This window comes from Tasmannia lanceolata, unplaced genomic scaffold, assembly GCF_043159265.1.
Source record: "Tasmannia lanceolata isolate RefF3 unplaced genomic scaffold, GAP_Taslan_0.1 ptg000007l, whole genome shotgun sequence".
In the NCBI taxonomy this organism is placed as follows: domain Eukaryota; kingdom Viridiplantae; phylum Streptophyta; class Magnoliopsida; order Canellales; family Winteraceae; genus Tasmannia; species Tasmannia lanceolata.
In genome coordinates this window covers 16076355-16095028 of record NW_027518684.1, presented here as the reverse complement: position 1 = coordinate 16095028, position 18674 = coordinate 16076355, and the positions used below count along the sequence as shown (strand labels likewise).

General features: G+C 38.5%; 1 protein-coding gene across 1 annotated transcript; it reads right to left on the bottom strand.

Moving 5' to 3' along the window:
• Positions 1-1093: 1093 nt before the first annotated feature.
• LOC143881057 (uncharacterized) lies at positions 1094-17617 on the bottom strand. Its single transcript, XM_077384043.1, has 6 exons — positions 17345-17617; positions 11086-11158; positions 8145-8238; positions 2287-2403; positions 2104-2161; positions 1094-1809 (listed from the first exon to the last, which is right to left on the bottom strand). The coding sequence occupies exons 1-6, from the start codon at positions 17375-17377 to the stop codon at positions 1375-1377; spliced, it is 810 nt and encodes a 269-aa protein (XP_077240158.1). The 5' UTR covers positions 17378-17617; the 3' UTR covers positions 1094-1374.
• Positions 17618-18674: the final 1057 nt, after the last annotated feature.

The window sequence follows — 18674 nt, the reverse complement described above, 5'->3', positions numbered from 1 at the left end:
TCCAACCTTGTCCTTTAATTTTATCTTAATTTCCAAAAGGGAGATGATATCAGCACAACCATGTTTTTATAATTGCTGTTTTTATAAATTTAGCTTCTCTTTTCTTTTTTAGTGGGATTGACCCTCATCGAAGGTATCCAAACATGTTCTTAATGATTGGATCCTCCAACAACTTGAATTCAGGACAGCTATTCGAACTAAATCTTAGTGAAAGAATCAACTAATTAGACTCACTTTGCCGCCCCATGTTCGTACTTAATTGATTTGATTCAACCCATTGAATTGTTAAGAACCCTAACATAAATCAACTCATGCGTTTGTATACCCAAATTAAACTTTTTACCTATAATACCTTGACAAGATGCCCAAGAGACAATCGAGTTATTTAAATCAAGCTAAAAGCCAATGTACTTGATTTGGAACGAGGCGGGACCAAGTATACACATCTGAAGAGGGACCTGCCAATAGCAATCATGATTTTTCTAGAGGGTTTTAAACTCTGAGGTCATTGATCTTAATTGGCAATGACCCACAAAAACCCACAGATGAACAAATTGGCATTGACTGGTTTTCGGGTGTCACATCATCTAGTAGTAGTGTTCTGTTGCATGTTTTGATTTAAACTATTAGGAGACTACTTGCCTTGTCACTCCCTTGTCTACCCATGTGGCAGGACTTTTATCCTTCAAAAGTTATGGCCCCTGATCATACGGTTCTTGCGGATCACAAAATCATCAGCACATGCAATCCAAAGGTTCGAACTCGTGCTTCCTAGTTTCAAAGCAGGAACTAACAAGCAGACATTGATAAAGCTAAAAGGGTAGCAGTCATAGAGCCATCAAACTTAAAGTTGCAACACAGAGCAATGTTCCATTCTAAGCGCTACTATAAATGAAAGCCCCCACAACTCAGAGGAGAAAGAACATGAGCCTCGTAGAACAAGTTCACCTGTTCATCTGATGTACCAAAAAAATGATGTGAGGGTGTACAGTCACTTTGGAACCCTGAAATTTTGTGCTGAATTCCACAGCCAGTTTAGCCCATATAAGAGCTACAAACATGACAAGATTCTCTAGTGATTACGATTTACGAGGATCGAACCACTTGGCATATCCACTAATCATCACATAACACAAATTGAGGATTGTTCAATAGCCAAGATAGAAAAAAATAATATCTAAACTGTTTCTTGTTAGTGCTATAGCAACATATAATACAAACTAGAGAGGGTCAAAGATTAGAGCCTCTCTAGTATTTCATCCCCAAAGGGTGTTGTGTGTGTATGTTTCCCTGATCTACTAGAAATTGTCTCAAAGAGGATTCACTAGTATTTATATCAGAAAGGAATTACTAACCTCTAGTAGAACCACATCGTTATCCTTCCTCATCGTAATCCTCGTCCTCTTCGTCCATTCGTCTGTTAAGCTGTGCAAGCTGAATAGGGTCGATGGCCATCTTATCCATCTCGGACCAGCCTGGATATTCCTCATGTTTTAACTCAGGTTCCATCACGGGGGCAGCGGCTATGGCCGTGTTGTCCGCATTATCGTTTAAGTCTACATTAAGATCAAAATTCTTCACTGGTGCACTGGTACTACTGCTAACTGTGTTCTCCTTTGATTCTTTGGCCTCGACGCCCTCGTCGAGATTTGGGTTCTGGCTGTCATTGTGTTGAGGAGAAATATCGGGATCATCTTCACATTTTACACTTTGGGCACTATCTCTTTCTAATGGTGGTCGACCTCGGCCACGGCCTCTTCCTCGGCCCCTCCCCCGCCCTCTACCACTGCTGGTGTGGCCTGTCTCATGCTGCAATAAAGGCTTCCTCAGTTATTAAGAACAAGGTGAATGGTACAATGTGAAAGAGAGACTGCTTTAATATGTATGAGAGTCTGCTTTAACCATCTAACTGGTTACTGTGATGACCACCAAATATTGACTAGGTTAAAAAAAAAAACAAAATTGGAATCACTAAATAACTTAAATTCTAAAAATCTCAACCATCCAAACAGTCAATTGAATATAGAGAAGGTAGATGGAATTGCCCCGCATAAAGAAATGTGTGCAGAAAAATTCAAAATTACTGAACAAGGAATATCTTACAGTCTTGCTCCTCTTTGATTCCTCATCACTGTCATTGTCTTCATCATCTGCAGCTTTCCTGGAGGAAAAAAGAAAAAAAAACACAAAATTTAGTCACATTCTAACAAGAATTTGTCAGGTGCTCTGCCTGTAGTCTGATAGCACATAATAATAATTAAAATTCAAATATCCCACTTAACTGACCTTCTCCTCGAAATTGTTCTGTCATCACCACCAGCATCAGAACCACCCAAATCTGGAACTTTGCTAACAATTTCCCTCAGGAAATCAAAGACATTATACCTTTGCACGCATTGCTTTCTGAAAGTCCAAGTAGACACACATAAGAATCTATAAAAGAAATCTCCAAGTAAGAGGAACTATCCAGGCCAGTATAGAATGCCAATGTTCAATTACACAGCTCAGAATGTTTGTCAACATGAGAGGGATAGGAGCGAGGCATTATAAATGATAAAACCCAGTACAAAATACTACACAAGCCACCAATCAAGGAATATTCAGCAGTGACATCAAGTATCATTGACAACCAAACAAAATTGAAAACCTAGAGAAGAAAGAGGGCCCTTGGGAGACGAACAGATAAGTCAATTCATTAAGATTTAGAATGATATTAAAGAAAAATACAAAAGAATATCCTTTATTCTCCCTTGTTAAACAAAGTGGACCACGTTGCAACATAGCAAGCAATTTGGCATCACATGGACATTTCTGAAATCTGTGAAAATTCTTCCGGTAGGATTGACGAAAGCCCCCTCTGGAGAAAACGGCAGGATTCTTTGACAAATATCCCCTTATGCAGTTATATGGAGTATTTGGATCTAGAGAAAGAAGCATAGTTTTTGAGGACTCACAAGTCTATCAATTATTTCCTAATTGATTAGGAAATAATTTTGGGTCACCTCTGTTAGAGATGTCTTGAACAATGGTAGATCAATGCAAATGAGTATAGAAGGCCAGGTAATATCGTTGGAAGATGTAACCCCATCTCTGAATTCCATGAAGTTTAACTTTGATGAGAGCTTTAGAGGTAAGCCAAGCCCAGTCAGCATAAGAGAAGAAATCATTGGAGATCCTTAAGGTATTTTTCGAACCCATTTGAGTTTCAAAGACTCGAATGAAGCCAAATGTGAGCCTTTCCTTACGGGTCTTCGCATCTTCAAGGAATACTTTTCTGGAAATTTGATAGTTTAAGAAGATTAATCTTCTTCTTTTTTTTTTGAATAGTGTTTAAGAAGATTCATCTTAAGTGATCATGTGGGACTAAGAGGCCAAGTCCTCGTCCATGGGCAATCAAATTGCAGCCCTTCTTTTAAATGAATTTCTAGAAGTGCAAAGGAGGTGTTGACCATTATTTAAAAATTGGACTCGGACAAGGTAAAAAGGAGTCAACTCTAAGGAGTCCTGACACAGTCTATTTCTTAGCGAATTAAAGCAGTTTTAATTGACTTGGTAGGGAAATAATCAGACCTGGACGATAACTCGTCCAAGGTAAAATGTAGTCGACTCAAGCAAGTCGATGAGTGACTCGGGGAGTTTTTTTAAATAGTTATTGAACATTTAGAACTAAAGAATGGGGACCCTGTTATGATCTGACCTGCAAAGAGAATAGCCCAAAAGAGAAGATAAAGCAGTAAGAAAGGGAGGAAAGAAGTCATTAGAGTTGAATGTCAACCCTATGACCTCCGTCCTCTTTAGGGAGGTCATAGGTTTCAATGTCAATCCTCTTTATCATATTTTCAATGTTTTTTAGAGGTGGAAGCGTAAGGCGAGGTGTTTTTCCTATTGAGGCGCCTCACGAATTTTCTGAATTTTAAATAAAAATAAAAATATTAAGAAAAATAAAAACATTAAGTAAAAACATCAAAACAATTACTATAAAATCTAGAAAAACATGTGTTTAATTTATGTATCGAATTCTATTCCATGTATACTTATGGCCTCCTACAATTTCAATATGGGCTTAAAGGGCCCACATCTGTGACTGTTGTCGAGCTCGGGAACAGCCTCATGTTGTATGCCTTTAACTCCTTTAAAAAAATTGTATACATCATTTGCATCACTATTCACAACATGTTTTAGTTTTTACTATCGATGGGTTTTTAACTTTCTACAGTTTAGTGTTTTTAGTCAATAAGACACATGTCAAGACAAGTTCGTAGAGCCTAGAAATCCTTTTGCGGGTCTATATTTGTAGGCATTGGGCACATCATTTTGGTCATCTTATTTTTATGAATGAAAAGAGCTTGCTTGCAAGAACACCCACACGTCTTAAGACAAGTTGGAAGAGTCTAGAAATCATTTTGTGGTTCTATATTTGTAGGCCTTAGGGGCATTGTTTTGGGCATCTTATGTTTATGAATGAAGAAAGCTTGCTTGCACAACCTTAGAAGTCTTCCCTCCAATCGATCAAGTGCCCGTCGGTGTGATGCCATCGTATCCAAGGTGTGCTACACTAGAGTTCTATCCCTTCAATTCTTTCAATACACTGAGTCAATATCTACATCTTTTCTCTTCTACTTGTTTGAATTTGAAGAACTCATTCGTTTTAACATGGAAGGTTTATTTACTATCCAAGGTTTATTTACCTTAACTAAGGCAACATCTATAATATGCTAATTATTATATGTCAAACAACTAGATCTAGGTCTTATCACCAGAAACGAGGAGGATCCAATGTGGCCTTTTCTTTTCTTTTGAAACAACAACAAATATTTTACTAAAAAAGGCAAGAAAAAATGACACTTGTATAAAGGAAAGATTGCCCTTCAGCTTTAACTGCCCCATCTTAAAGCACATGAAAAAAAGAAATCTCACAACCCCAACATGCACCTACAATTTCTATGATAATGTTAGCCATATCCATGGACCCATACACTTCCTACGTGCCAAAACAGTTGTATTCAGCTACTCTGGAGAGATTGTCTCGAACAAAAAGTGTGCACCTGGACAATGGAGCTTGGTATGCAAACCTAAGGGTGATGGAGGTTTAGGGAGGAGCCCCCAAATACACCTCAGCACTGGGAAAATGTTGGTGGAGGCTAGCTCGGACTGCTCAGATCTCTGATCTTTCTTGGGGAGGACCGTGAACCATCTCGTTTGGTAGAGCCTTCCTTGTTTGATCTTTCCATAAGGGTAAAAATATGCAAACTGGGGTCAGGTCCATCAAAGGAGGCGCTGGGAAGCAGAAGGCTACTTTTTCTTTCTTTCTTTCTTTCTTTTTTTATAGTAAGGCTACTTTATCTTGAATAGCGACCAAGCTCTCTTTGAACATTTTAATCAAAACTTAAGGTCTACTGTTGAGCAAGGCAGTCCGATTCTGTTTTAGTAGGATACATGGTAGAGATGCAACCCGAGTCATCCACTTTACAACTGCTACAACTGCTTTGATTCTTAGAGCATTGTGAGAATATTTCATACTTTTCAGCAATCTCAGGTAGTTTAATCTAAATGGGAAAGGTCTTAAATGAGCTTTGCATACAGATTTTGTAGGAAGAGTTCCCATGGCATTCATCTCTTATGCCTTGGAATGTGATGATGTGGAATGTGTAGGTCTCAATCATGGACTCAAACTACTAAATGACTTCTGGTAAGACATGAGGCCCAGAGTTATTACCTTATCCTCTAGCATTTATGAGGCTAGCCATAGGGAACAAGATATGCTTTTTTGCATAAAAAGAGAGATAATTCGGTAAGTAGAAGAGACAGAGTGCACACCAAGGAGGTTCCAAAGCAACTACATACACAAGAGAACAAACCAATGATAAGCCGATCCAACCAACACTAAACCAAAATTGAAGAAATGAAAAGTAACCAAAAAGGGAGAAGACCCCTCATTGGCAAGCACATCCTCCGTCTTGTTTGTTGGCCACCACTAAGAACATGATTGCAGGTGACCAACTTGGGAAAGGTCATATTGCATTTGGGCTTCATGTTTTGGGGGATAGGGAAGATGAGAGAGTATTCATTTGTCAGATCAAAGCCTACAGGCATGTTAGTCGTGATAAGGTGTTTTTTTTAATGTATCTGATGGTTGTGTTGATCATCATTTTGATAACAATTCAGTCTCTAGAAACTGCAGCTTCAGCCAATGTAATGAGCAGACTGGGTACATTCAGAGTATCTCCCTTTCCCCACTATTTTGAGAAGGTATTTAATGGTGCTGTGTGGGGTGGAGGAGAGATGCTAGTTTTTTCCCGGTGATCATTCTGATCTCACCGATGTGGTAAAGGGCATCATCACGGAGCTACTGAAGAGGATCACACATCACTAGTGCTTTAAGGGAACCATTCAATATTAACTACTTGCACTAAACCTTCCATCACGCAATTCATGAGCACTGCCAATATCGTTGATATGTCCCATTGATATGGCCAATATGCATCCTCTCGACCCCTGGCTTATACACTGACTGCTATAGAAAATTGGAACCGTGGGTGTTTCTAAGGCTGCAAAGTGTAGAATATTGTTTTTTTTTTTAAGATAAATTTTATTTACTGTAAGAAATACAGTCATGCGGAAAAGACACCCATTCCAATTCTGTGATACCCCATACACCTGCAGCTATGCTTCTTGATCGACCTTCTAGTACTTGCCTAGCCCTAATTGCACGTCTGTCGGTTCATAACCAGTCCCGAGCCGAGCCTGCATCGTCGCTCCACTCCACCAGTTCCGGATCTGGCAGTCTAGAATAGTGAGGGCATCAATCTCACTCCAAATCTTCAAGCGAAATCAGAACCTCCTCCCCTTCCACTCCGGTTTTGGCCAACTCATCTGAGGCCTCAATTGCTGAGTGTCGCCTATGTTGGAATGTAGGAGTGATCATCCCAACCAAATCTCTGATTTTGTCAATGGTTGAGGCTAACTTCCATGAACCAGCAGCCTTACTGCAGGTCTATGCAATAAAGTTTGCAAAGTCACCTCCAATTATCAAGGGTCCATGTCCATTTGCCGCAGACTATCTCAGCCCCCACAGCAATGCCTTCACCTCCGCTTTGTTTGCATCACAAGTCCCTGCCAGACCTGAGAACGACATTATTTTCTGCCCATTTGAGTCCCGAACTAGGCCTCAGATCCCAGCCCGGCCCGGATTCCCCTTCGAGTTGCTGTCAAAATTCACTTTATTCCATCCAGAGGGAGGGGTGGTCCCACCTCGGTGTTGCTAAAGCTCTTGCACTTATTTCCGCCATTATCACTTTCCAATTCCCAAAATGTAACACCGCAGTATAAAATGTTGAACATTGTGAAACATGAAAACCCAAAATGCCACATCATATCGTTTCCTTTTCGAATTTATTACTAAAGTTACTTAAGGGCTTACAAATGCAAATCAAAATTGAAAGAGAGAAGAGCACGAGAGAAGAAAGTAGGCATTTGGATTCATTGTTTTAGACTCCAACTCTCCTGCAATGGTCCATGTTATAAGGACGTGGCTATGAACCAGAAAACAGCAAAGAGATATCTAGATACATCGCAAACTGAATTGTAATATGGAAGCTTCAACAGTCAAACAAGTGGGTTTTTTTCTTTTTCTTTTTCTTTTTTTTTTATGTGATGAAGGCAGGGTAACAGTTCCTATATATAAGCTATTTGGATGGGAAGTTTGGTGCAACAGAAGGAAAGGTAATCCCGATATGGATCAGGATCAGACTCCATATGGAGGTTCCAGAGCACAATTGTGGACAAAGGATTATTCTAATAATCTCAGGCTTGCCAGGGATACTCATCATTGTTGGCTCTTTTCCAAATTCCAACCGATCCACCACTTATCTCTTCATATTATGTACAAAGGATCTTGTACATAATATTTGTACTTCTAGAGTTCTGGGTTCTTTTTGAACTTCTACATTATGGGTTGGAAATGTGCTTACTTCAAATCAATTTTATCACATTTCTGAAACTAAAAATTGGCACAACTTAGCTTTTGATGTAGTAGTAGAACTACCAAATTATAAGGAGAGAAATAACATAAAATTTTAAAATTATTTGTAAGTTCATGGATTGGCTCAATAAGGAAGTTCAAGACATGTTAAATGCTAACTTACAGATGCAAAGAACTCATTGTTTTCGCTCCTCTTTGAAGAGTTATCTCATATGTCCGGTCACAGAGATCTTGAAGAAACAATTCCAACGCTTTAGCTGCAGGAATATAGTTAAGTACGAATTAAACTTCATCACAAAATTTGGCTGTACAACCATATGGACAATAAAAGAGCACAGAAAAAACTGGGTTATTGCGTCCGCAAGAAAAAACTAGAGAAGGAAAAAAAATAAACAAGGAGGTCATCAGCGAAGATAAGCGTGAGTGCGTGTGTCGGGAAAAGTGATTGTGGAGGGTCCAGCAGATAACTTATTTGCTCAGTCGGGTAAAAAACAATGGGGGCCCACATAGTTTTTGTGATGCAAACCATTCATTTGATGGGCACTGACATAGATAGGGTGTGCCCCAAAAAATCAGCTCAATAGGATCATCCCAACCCTTTGATTTGGGTTGGTTAAAATGGACGGGTGTAAATTTCCACAAATCTGTCCATTTTTAACCTCCACAAATGGAAGGGTTAGGATGATCCAATGCATGGTTTTAAATTTCGGCCGAAATATTTCGTTTCGGCCAAAATATTTCGGTTTTGGTGGAAAACGAAACAAAATTCACAGTGAGTCGGAAAAGTATCAAACTTCGCCGAAACGTTTCGTTTCGGTAAAATTTCGGCGAAATTAATTTCGGTGAAATTTTTACAAGATTTCGTACCGAAACCGAAACTGAGAATTAAAACCTTGATCCTATGGAGCTGATTTTTTGGGCACACCCTATCTATGTAAGGGCCTATCAAATGAATGCTTTGGATGATCCAAACAAGGTGGGCCCACTGTGTTTCTGGCCGACAGAGTATCGAGTAGAACACCTCTCTCTCTCTCATATATCTATATACTATATAGCATAAGAGAATTTTTTAAATTTTTTGAAAATTCTATGAGAATTAAACATCACTTTTTTTGACTTTTTTTAACAAATGCACCCATTCAACCCACATATTTTCAATCCTACCCCCTCCTTTATGCTTTTTAACAAAGGCACCCATTAAAGCCACATAATTTCAATCTTACCCCCCTCCTTTATGGTTTTTTAATAAAAATCTATAGGGTGATCTTAACCATCCGATTTAAGAGGAATTATGGAAACCTTTATAGATTGGAGGGCTAGGATCAGCCTATGGAAATGATTTTTGGGGCACAACCTATTTATGTTGTGTTCCATCACATGGACGGTTTGGATCAACCCTATGACGTGGTCCGTACATTTCTTTGTCGGCCCGTGCATCGCACGGGGTTTTTTACTAGAATATATATATATGAGAAAAGTGTAGCACTGACGGCTTAAAATACAGTGGGCCCCACATTATTTGGGTGATGCAAACCATACATTTGATGGGCCCTCACATAGATAGGTTGTGCCCAAAAAATCACCTCCATAGGATCATCCCAACCCTACGATTTGTTGAGGCAAACATGGACGTGTAAAAACCTTCACAAATCTGTCCATTTTGCCTCCACAGTTTGAAGGGTTGGGATCATCCAATGGAGCTGATTTTTTGGGCACACCCTATATCAATGTGAGGGCCTATCAAATGAATGGTTTGGATCACCCAAACAATGTGGGCCCACTGTATTTTAAGTCGTCGGTGTAGCTAAATTAGCTACATGTATGTGTAGCTACACTTCTCTCTCTCTCCATATATATATATATATGAGAATAGAGTTCCTAAGGTGTCACCTCATATAGCTTATATGAGGTGGCGCTTAAAAACATAAGGGGCCTACTTTGTTTGGATGATCCAAAGCATTCATTTGATAGGCCCTCACATAGATAGGGTGTGCCCAAAAAATGAACTTCATAGGATCATCATAACCCTTCCATTTGTGGAGGTTGAAATGGATGGGTATAAACCTCCATAAATTTGCCTATTTTTAACCTCCATAAATGGAAGGGTTAGGATGATCCTATGGACCTGATTTTTTGTAGGCACCATATCCATCTAAGGGCCTTTCAAATGAGTGGTTTGGATCACCCCAAAAATGTGGGCCCCTTACGTTTTCTGAGCGCCACCTCATATAAGCTATATGAGGTGACACCTTAGGAACTCTATTCTCTCTCTCTCTCTCTCTCTCTCTCTATATATATATATATATATATATATATATATATATACATATATATATATATACATATGAGAAAAGTGTTTCTAGTCGGCCGACTAGATAAATTTACCTAGTCCGCCGACCAAAAATAGGGTGAGCCCACGGTGTTTGGGTGATGTAAACCATTCATTTGATGGGCCCTAACATAGATAGGGTGTGCCCAAAAAAATCATCTTCATAGGATCATCATAACTCTTCGATTTGTGGAGGTTAAAATGGACGGGTATAAATCGCCACAAATCTGTCCATTTTTAACCTCCACAAATCGAAGAATTAGGATTATCCTATGGAGCTAGGAACATCATAACTCTTTGATTTGTGGAGGTTAAAATGGACAGGTATAAATCGCCACAAATCTGTCCATATTTAACCTCCACAAATTGAAGAATTAGGATGATCCTATGGACCTAATTTTTTTTGGGCACGCCCTATCTATCAAATGAATGCTTTGGATCAGCCAATGTGGGCCCACTGTGTGTTTGGTCGGCTAACTAGATAACATTATCTAGTCGACCGACTAGAAACAGTTTTCCCTATACATAACCCCCCGCCGCCGCCGCCGTGACCATGGGTAATGCGCCCCCCTGTAACGTGAATTGTGGGCAGACAACGCTTTTTTTTACGTCAAATTACATTAAAAGGGGGGCGAAAAAATCACCACCCTTTTGTGTGTGTGTGTGTGTGTGTGTGTGTGTGTGTGTATTTTAGCCCCCAAACATTCTTATCTAAGTAGTCAGTAACAAAGGCATTCCAATTACCACAACCACAAGAAAATGTACAACCACTCACATACTAAAAGAGGCACTGCCATTGCAATCTTCCCCACATCCTCATCTGCTTGCATTATCTTTTTAATTCGAGACTGCCAAAAAATATGTTATGTCAGATAACATGCCCCCCAAAGTAAGCATATCCAATAACAAATACGTAAAAGCATAAATTTAGCAATGAGGCACAGAGAACAAATGTAATAGATACATAATTCATGATACCTCCATGCCTGAAAGCATCACATGACTGTAAAAGTTCAAATGTATATAGGAGCAAAAATTTCCAACAGACAAAAATTGGACCAGGGAAAACCTAGTGCAAGCACCATACAAAAGCTGCCCTGACTTTAAATGTTGTTTAGATTCCAGTAAGATGAGTAGAACTATCGCATGAGGTCCATTTGACAGGAAGGTCCCTTTCTAAAGAGAATAACCAAATGTGGAGCTCTAAACTTTGAGACAAACACTAGTATCTAGTATAGTTCTATTTGGAAGTAGTTGATTTGTCCGTGTTAATGCTATCAAGGATTCATTGATCATCATGCTGATTAATTTACTTAGCAGGAGGAAGGCGTACATGCCTAATATTATTTTAGAATTCAACATTCTAAGATGGGAACATCACATGGATTAGACAATTGCATGTCACCGTAAGAATCTAAAATTGTCATTTAAATGAATGCCAATGTGCTGGTTTTATACAGTCACTCCAATTAGATAAGAATCCTCGGATCATAAGTTATCTATAATTATTCCTAGATCAACCTTTAATCTTATTGGGACGTAGCTTTCAATGTAATAGTAGAATCTGCAAAAAAGAAACCTTAACTCCACAACTAAAAGCAGAATGTTTTCCAACACCTTGAGTCAGAACACTACTATAAGTTAAATTCACCAATAAGAAATCTACCGGTCCAAAGTTACAGGGAATATTATAACCAAGAATGATGCATGACTAGCAAGATACAACAGTAACTTATAACAAAGACATGTAATATCATAATCCCAGATCAGTCGTAAAGTATTACATATGATGCAAGCCAGTCCTCATAAATCCACCTGAGAGGACCAACGTGCTAAAATTGCAACCTATGGGAAGGAATCCACCAAGAAACTTATGTAGAATTGGTGCAGACCACAAGAAACTCCACATGAACTTCTAGTAGAACAGTAATAGAGGGTAAAGAAGCTTGCGAAGACCTGAATTTCCCATCATGTAGATATTGCACAATAATAAGACAGTAAAAACCTTGATGGATTGCAAAATTTATTTGAAGATCATTAATGAATTGCCCCCCTCAGTATGCTCACATCCCTCGTAATGCGGTCGATGTGGGAGTTCATAGGTAGGTTTCGCATATCAATTGTGCACTCATCTTATGTGCTGGGTACTTTTCATTATTGTTTATTTTTATCCTTTTTGGGTCACGTGTGGCCTTTCAGCTTCTCATTTTCCTTCCTCTCCTTACTGTTATTTCTCAAATAATATTAATAGTACGAAAAGAAACCCATGTTAAACCCTAATTCGACATAGAAGCGTCTAAAACCTCCATAACTTGAGCAGAAACTCCAAAATCTGAAAACCTACTTAGGCTCCACCATAAGCAATTCAAATATGTAGTCGTCTTTCAGCTTCTCATTTTCCTTCCTCTTTTCTTTAAGGCTTTTCTGTTATTTCTCAAATAAAATTAACAGAACGAAAAGAAAACATTGTTCAACCATAATTCGACATAAAAGCCTCCAAAGACTTCCATAACTTGAACAGAAACCTCCAAAACCTGAAACCTATTTAGGCTCCACCATAAGCAATCCAAATACCTCAGGATTCTACCCCGTACCTCGCTTGCAAGTTCATTTCTAACACTTACTGGTTTAGTAATGCTTCACACAGGCTTGCTCTTATCCTTTTTCAAGATCCACAAGACGAGAGAAAATTCAACCAAGATAAGAAAAAAAACAACCAACATTTGGAATTTCAAACAACTTCCAGACATGGGAATAGCCACTTCTGATGTCAACAAGGCATCATAATACTGTCATGTTGATATCTCCAGTCTAGCCACCTTTATGCCCCACTTTTCCTTCTATTTTTCCTTCTCACACACATGAGAATGATATTGGGGTTTTAACGGTTCGTATGTTTGCAACAGCCTATCTTACAGTCATGCAACACATAAATGCACAAGGATCTGATTCTCGTCCATAGAGATTCTGAAGCATTGCAAATGGAGATAATAGAACCAAGCTATTGTCTACCCATGCCTCACCTATATCTATACTACGTATTTTGAAATCCCAGCTTGTCAACTAAATATCAACCAAGTTTATCAGCACAGCCACAAGCTAAATGGCTGGTTGGGCAAAGTAAGTCCTGCCCTAACCTACAAACTTCCTGCACTTTTTCGCAGTCAACTTAGTGACTCGGTAAATCCACAAGTTATCATTCATCACGCTAAGAAGTCCTAAATCCTAATTATTCTAAAACAACCCAAAACCAAGGACTCCCCGAAATAAATTGCTGTAGGAGCTTTTCCTGCCATCCAAACCCCAGACAAAAAGGGGTTTCAAAGCAACGGAACTACTATAAATGCACTGAAAGTGGAGAAAACAGTTGAATTTGAAAATTCAAACCTCTCTCCTTAAAAATCCCTTAATAATGGGTTTTCCTGCAATCCAACCCCCTTCGCGACTAACTGTAGCCCAAAATCAGCGCATTCACTTTCCCGTGAATTGCTGAGATTAAAAAACAGGTTTTCAATTAGACTAATCTGAGAATGGGCTGATTCCAAGCGACGCACTCAGTCGTGATGGAGGTGAAACAGCCTCACCAAATCAAATCATCTTCTCAAACAATGATGGAATAGAAATAAATGATAATTAATTTGATCACTTCAAATCAATGATGAAGAAAGCTCAGAAGCTCCACCATGAAGATCCATAACTATTTATTAGCAAGTACCACGGTACTCACAACTTTCATTTGTATAAGCCTAAAACCCCTTAAAACACATGCCTAATCCACCATTGGTGTAACTTCATCCCCTAGATCAAACTTTAAAATATATATATATATATATATAGAGGAAAAGGATTGTACGCTCGACCGTACCTAGAGTTAGGTACGGTAGAGTGCCAAATCACATGGGTCCCACATTTTTGGTGAGCATCTAAACTATTCATTTGCAAGGCCCCATCATAGATAGGGTGCATACCAAAAATCAGCTCCATAGGATCATCCTAACCCATCCATTTGGGTTATATATATATATAAAATCTTATTCCTCATATATATATATATATATATATATAAAATTTTCATTTTAAAGTAGAGTAAAATTAGTAAAACGAATTCAATGCTGCTGCCCAATAGATAACCCCTTTCATTTTCTTTAATTGGCACTACCAAAGCTCCTTCCAAAATTTATTTCTGAACTTTACAAAACTTGATCAAACTTTTACATCAGGAATAGAAGAAAATGAAGCTAATGCCTCCTCCTTAGGACTCCTAAACATGTGCAACAACACTTCTCTAAATATCTTAGTAGAAATAACCTGAAAAAAAAATGTAATTAAACATGGTAATAATTCCATCACTGAATTTTTGGATGCTTTTAACCATAAAAACAACAAAACATGCAAGATATGTATATATTGTTGATGTAGCACTAGGAAAGTTCTTTGAAACTAGCCATAGACTGCTTAAAACAGATATTCAGGTTCAGCCTCAATTTTTATTTTTTATTTTTTTGCTTAAAAAGTAACATTTATTAAGCAAGAATCCAAAGTACATAAGCGGGGACAAGATGTCCTACAAATACACCAAATAGACTCTAAATCCAACACATGCTGTGTACACCAAAACACACTGTAAATCCAAAACCTGTGGTAATAGCTTTCAGCAAAAATGCAATAACAGCTCCCCAGATGGACAGACCCCTTGAGACAAGGTCATTCACTAACACCCGAGGCTAGATCATCGTTGCTAATAAAACACCCACCATTTTCATTACAGCCCAGACCCAAGCCCGACTAACTGGATATTTGGCAATTCAGCCAGCATGATATGCATCCCTTCCCTAACCGCTCCCTCTTATGCTAATTTTTCTGCATCTTCGCTAGCAGATCGTCTCCTATGGTGAAAGTTGGGAGAGATCAAGGCCACTAGATCCCTGATTTCTGCTATGGGGTCCGCTAATTTCCATGGCCCAACAGCTTGGTTACTTGCCCGTGCTAGAACATTTGTTGAATCCCCCTTTTAATATTAATGGTCCAGATCCATGGCTAGCTCCGCTAATTTCCATGGCCCAACAGCTTTGTTACTTGCCCATGCTAGAACATTTGTTGAATCCCCCTTTTAATATTAATGGTCCAGATCCATGGCTAGCGACCCACATCAAACCACATAAGATAGATCTCGCTTCCACTTCGTTGGAGTTGCAAACACCACCTCTCTGTTTTAATTTTTTTAGAAAACACACCGAATTAATTGTTTCTAAAAAAACTTGAAATGATCGTTAAACCCTTAAACGGAAGTACAAGAAAAAAAATGACTGAAAAGTCCCATTTGTTTTGAAAAAAAAGTACAAAATTTTAGTCTACAACTCTACACCCTTGATGGTGGAGAGAACACAGAGTAAGCTTGTGGATGAGAGAAAGGTTATTACATTTTTTTTTTCTCGTCTTCTTCAAGGATTTCTGGAGAGCAAGCTAGGAAAATCCAGAAATAATAGAAGAATTTCCTTTGGGGAGAGAACGAGGGAAGGGGGCTTAAGCATTTGAAGTGGGATCAAGAGTGCAAGTCTAAACAAGGACAGGGTTTGGGCCTCAGGAATTTGAAAATAAGAAATAAAGTGCTCGACGAAATGAGGTATCCAAATGGGCCTTAAAGGAATACACCAATGATATTCTTAGATGTTATTAAGCGGTGACTGGACAACGCATTAATCTTGCCAAATCGATGGCCATGGGTATACAGTTAGAGGATTCAAAGTTTGAGGTGTTTGCTAACGCTCTAGGATGTAAAAAACAACACCAGATCAATAAAAATTACCAAAAAAACCATACTTAAGCATACAAATATGGAAATGCAATAACCCTCAGATTGATACAACTAAATAAGACCTAACAGAGAAGGTCTCACAAGATCAATAATGAATAAAAAGGTGTCATCTTACTTCTATGACGGAACTCAAAGGAAGAAAAATACAACTTAAACAATAGCTAAGCCACATCTCCTATTCAATAAACCATTAAATGGTCACAATCTAATATTAACCATTAACTCTTTTCATCTTTCTTTCAAACGATCAATCTACTCATTTCCAAATATCATACCGAACGGCATAGAATTTCATTTTAAAGAGCAAATCACCCATCAAACAGATGACTAAATAAGCCAAATGTCACTAACCCAACAAAAAAAAAAACTCACAAAATCCCCCCTTATGATCTCAAGCCAAACTTCAAAAACCCTAAAAAAGACCAAACCTCAAAAACTAAGACTCCCAACTGCACCAACCAAAGTCAACGAACAAAAAGGCAAAACAAGAAAATACTAACAAAATAATCAACCCCTTTATCTTATCCAAAACCCTAATCACAAACTCTCCCAAAAACCAGTCCACTTAACAAAACCCACATCACAAAATGAACAAAACCCCAAAAAACAAAACCCTAATCACCAAAATCAGAACATTACACTAAAAACCCATAAACAAAAAAGTACCACCAAACCCAATAATATAAATCCCTAATCACAAACTCTCCCAAAAAAGAGTCCACTTAACAAAAGCCACATCACAAGTATCAACAAAGCCCCAAAAAACAAAACCCTAATCACCAAAATCAGAACATTACACTAAAAACCCATAAACAAAAAGTACCAACAAACCCAATAACATAAATCCCTAATCACAAACTCTCCCAAAAACCAGTCCACTTAACAAAACCCACATCACAAGCATCAACAAACCTCCAAAAAACAAAACCCTAATCACCAAAATCAGAACATTACACTAAAAACCCATAAACAAAAAAGTACCAACAAACCCAATAACATAAATCCCTAATCACAAACTCTCCCAAAAACCAGTCCACTTAACAAAACCCACATCACAAGCATCAACAAACCTCCAAAAAACAAAACCCTAATCACCAAAATCAGAACATTACACTAAAAACCCATAAACAAAAAAGTACCAACAAACCCAATAACATAAATCAATCGAATACAAAACAACTAAGAGAGGGAAAAAAAAACAAAGAAAAGAATCACGTACGGCCGGGAAACGGGTATCGAGCTTCTTCCTCATGGCTTCAGATTAAGGCCATTAAAAAAAACAAACCCTAATCACGTCATGAAGCCCACTTCGAGACTTGGCTTTTGTAGAGGAAACTCAGAATTTTTTTTGTTTTGGCTTTTTTTCCGGCGAGATTATCAGAATTCTCTTTTTTTCTTCTCTTATTTGCCCTTCTCTTGGTACCATGTTAGTTTGGTTTCACCTCCAATTTAGCGGAGATTTTCATTCTGACGTTTGAACTAATAACCATGGCTTGGTCTATTTTGTTATTTTGTTATTGACCGATCTTCAATGAGGACCACTTCAACTTCCATGGTCCGCACTAACTTATGGAATTGTGGTCCTCGTCCTCATCAATGGATATATATTCTCTCCCTTTTCTTCCCCGCGTCACCCTCTTTGGTTTTTTTGTCAATTGTGACTGCTCTTTTTACACTGTACGTGGGTGGACCAAGGGAGAAAAAGAGGTGAATATACATTTCATCAAAGTGAATGTGTGGACCATTGTTTATAACGACTCCCTTCTTTTTCTAATTGATTGAGAATACCAAAGGTACCACATCTATAAAATAAAAAAAAACCTACGTAAGTGATATATTTGCCCCCTTTTCTTACTCAGGGCACCCCTTTAGTGTATTTATGATGAGTTTTTTATATGCTGTGCGGCCATATATATAGTATTTTTCAACTGACACTCAGTAGGATGATCCGAACCGTCCATTTGTTACGCCACAAAGTAAATAGATTGTGCTCATGATTTTAAATTTTGTCCGAAATCTGAAACTTTGGTTTCGGCGAGGTCCGAAACATATACCGAAACCGAAATTCAAAACCGTGGTTGTGCTCCAAAAATCAGTTCCACAGGTGAACCTATAACCCACAGATCAATAGAGTTTTTCATAATGTACAGTTCCTCTATAGATCAGAGGGCTAGGATCACTCCATGGAAATGACTTTTTGGGGCACCACCTATTTATGCTGCGGCCCAACAAACAGATGGTTTGGATCACCCTATGGTCGATACAGTACTTATTGGAAAATACTGGATATTACGCCACACACCATATAAAAACTCACAACTCTTTTATATTCGAAGTTGATGTTGCGGTGACAAGCGGTTTCATCAGCCCTTAAGATCGAGTTCCTCTTTGATAACCCTATATTTGGTCCCGGAGCGAGCAATGTACAGATCCCGGTCCCCATGAATTTACGACAGGGGCCATGTTTGCCAACCATGTTTTTTTTTTTTTTTTTCGGAGGATGATATATTTGCACCCCCTGTAGGATGATTCCCACCCCTTAAAACGAT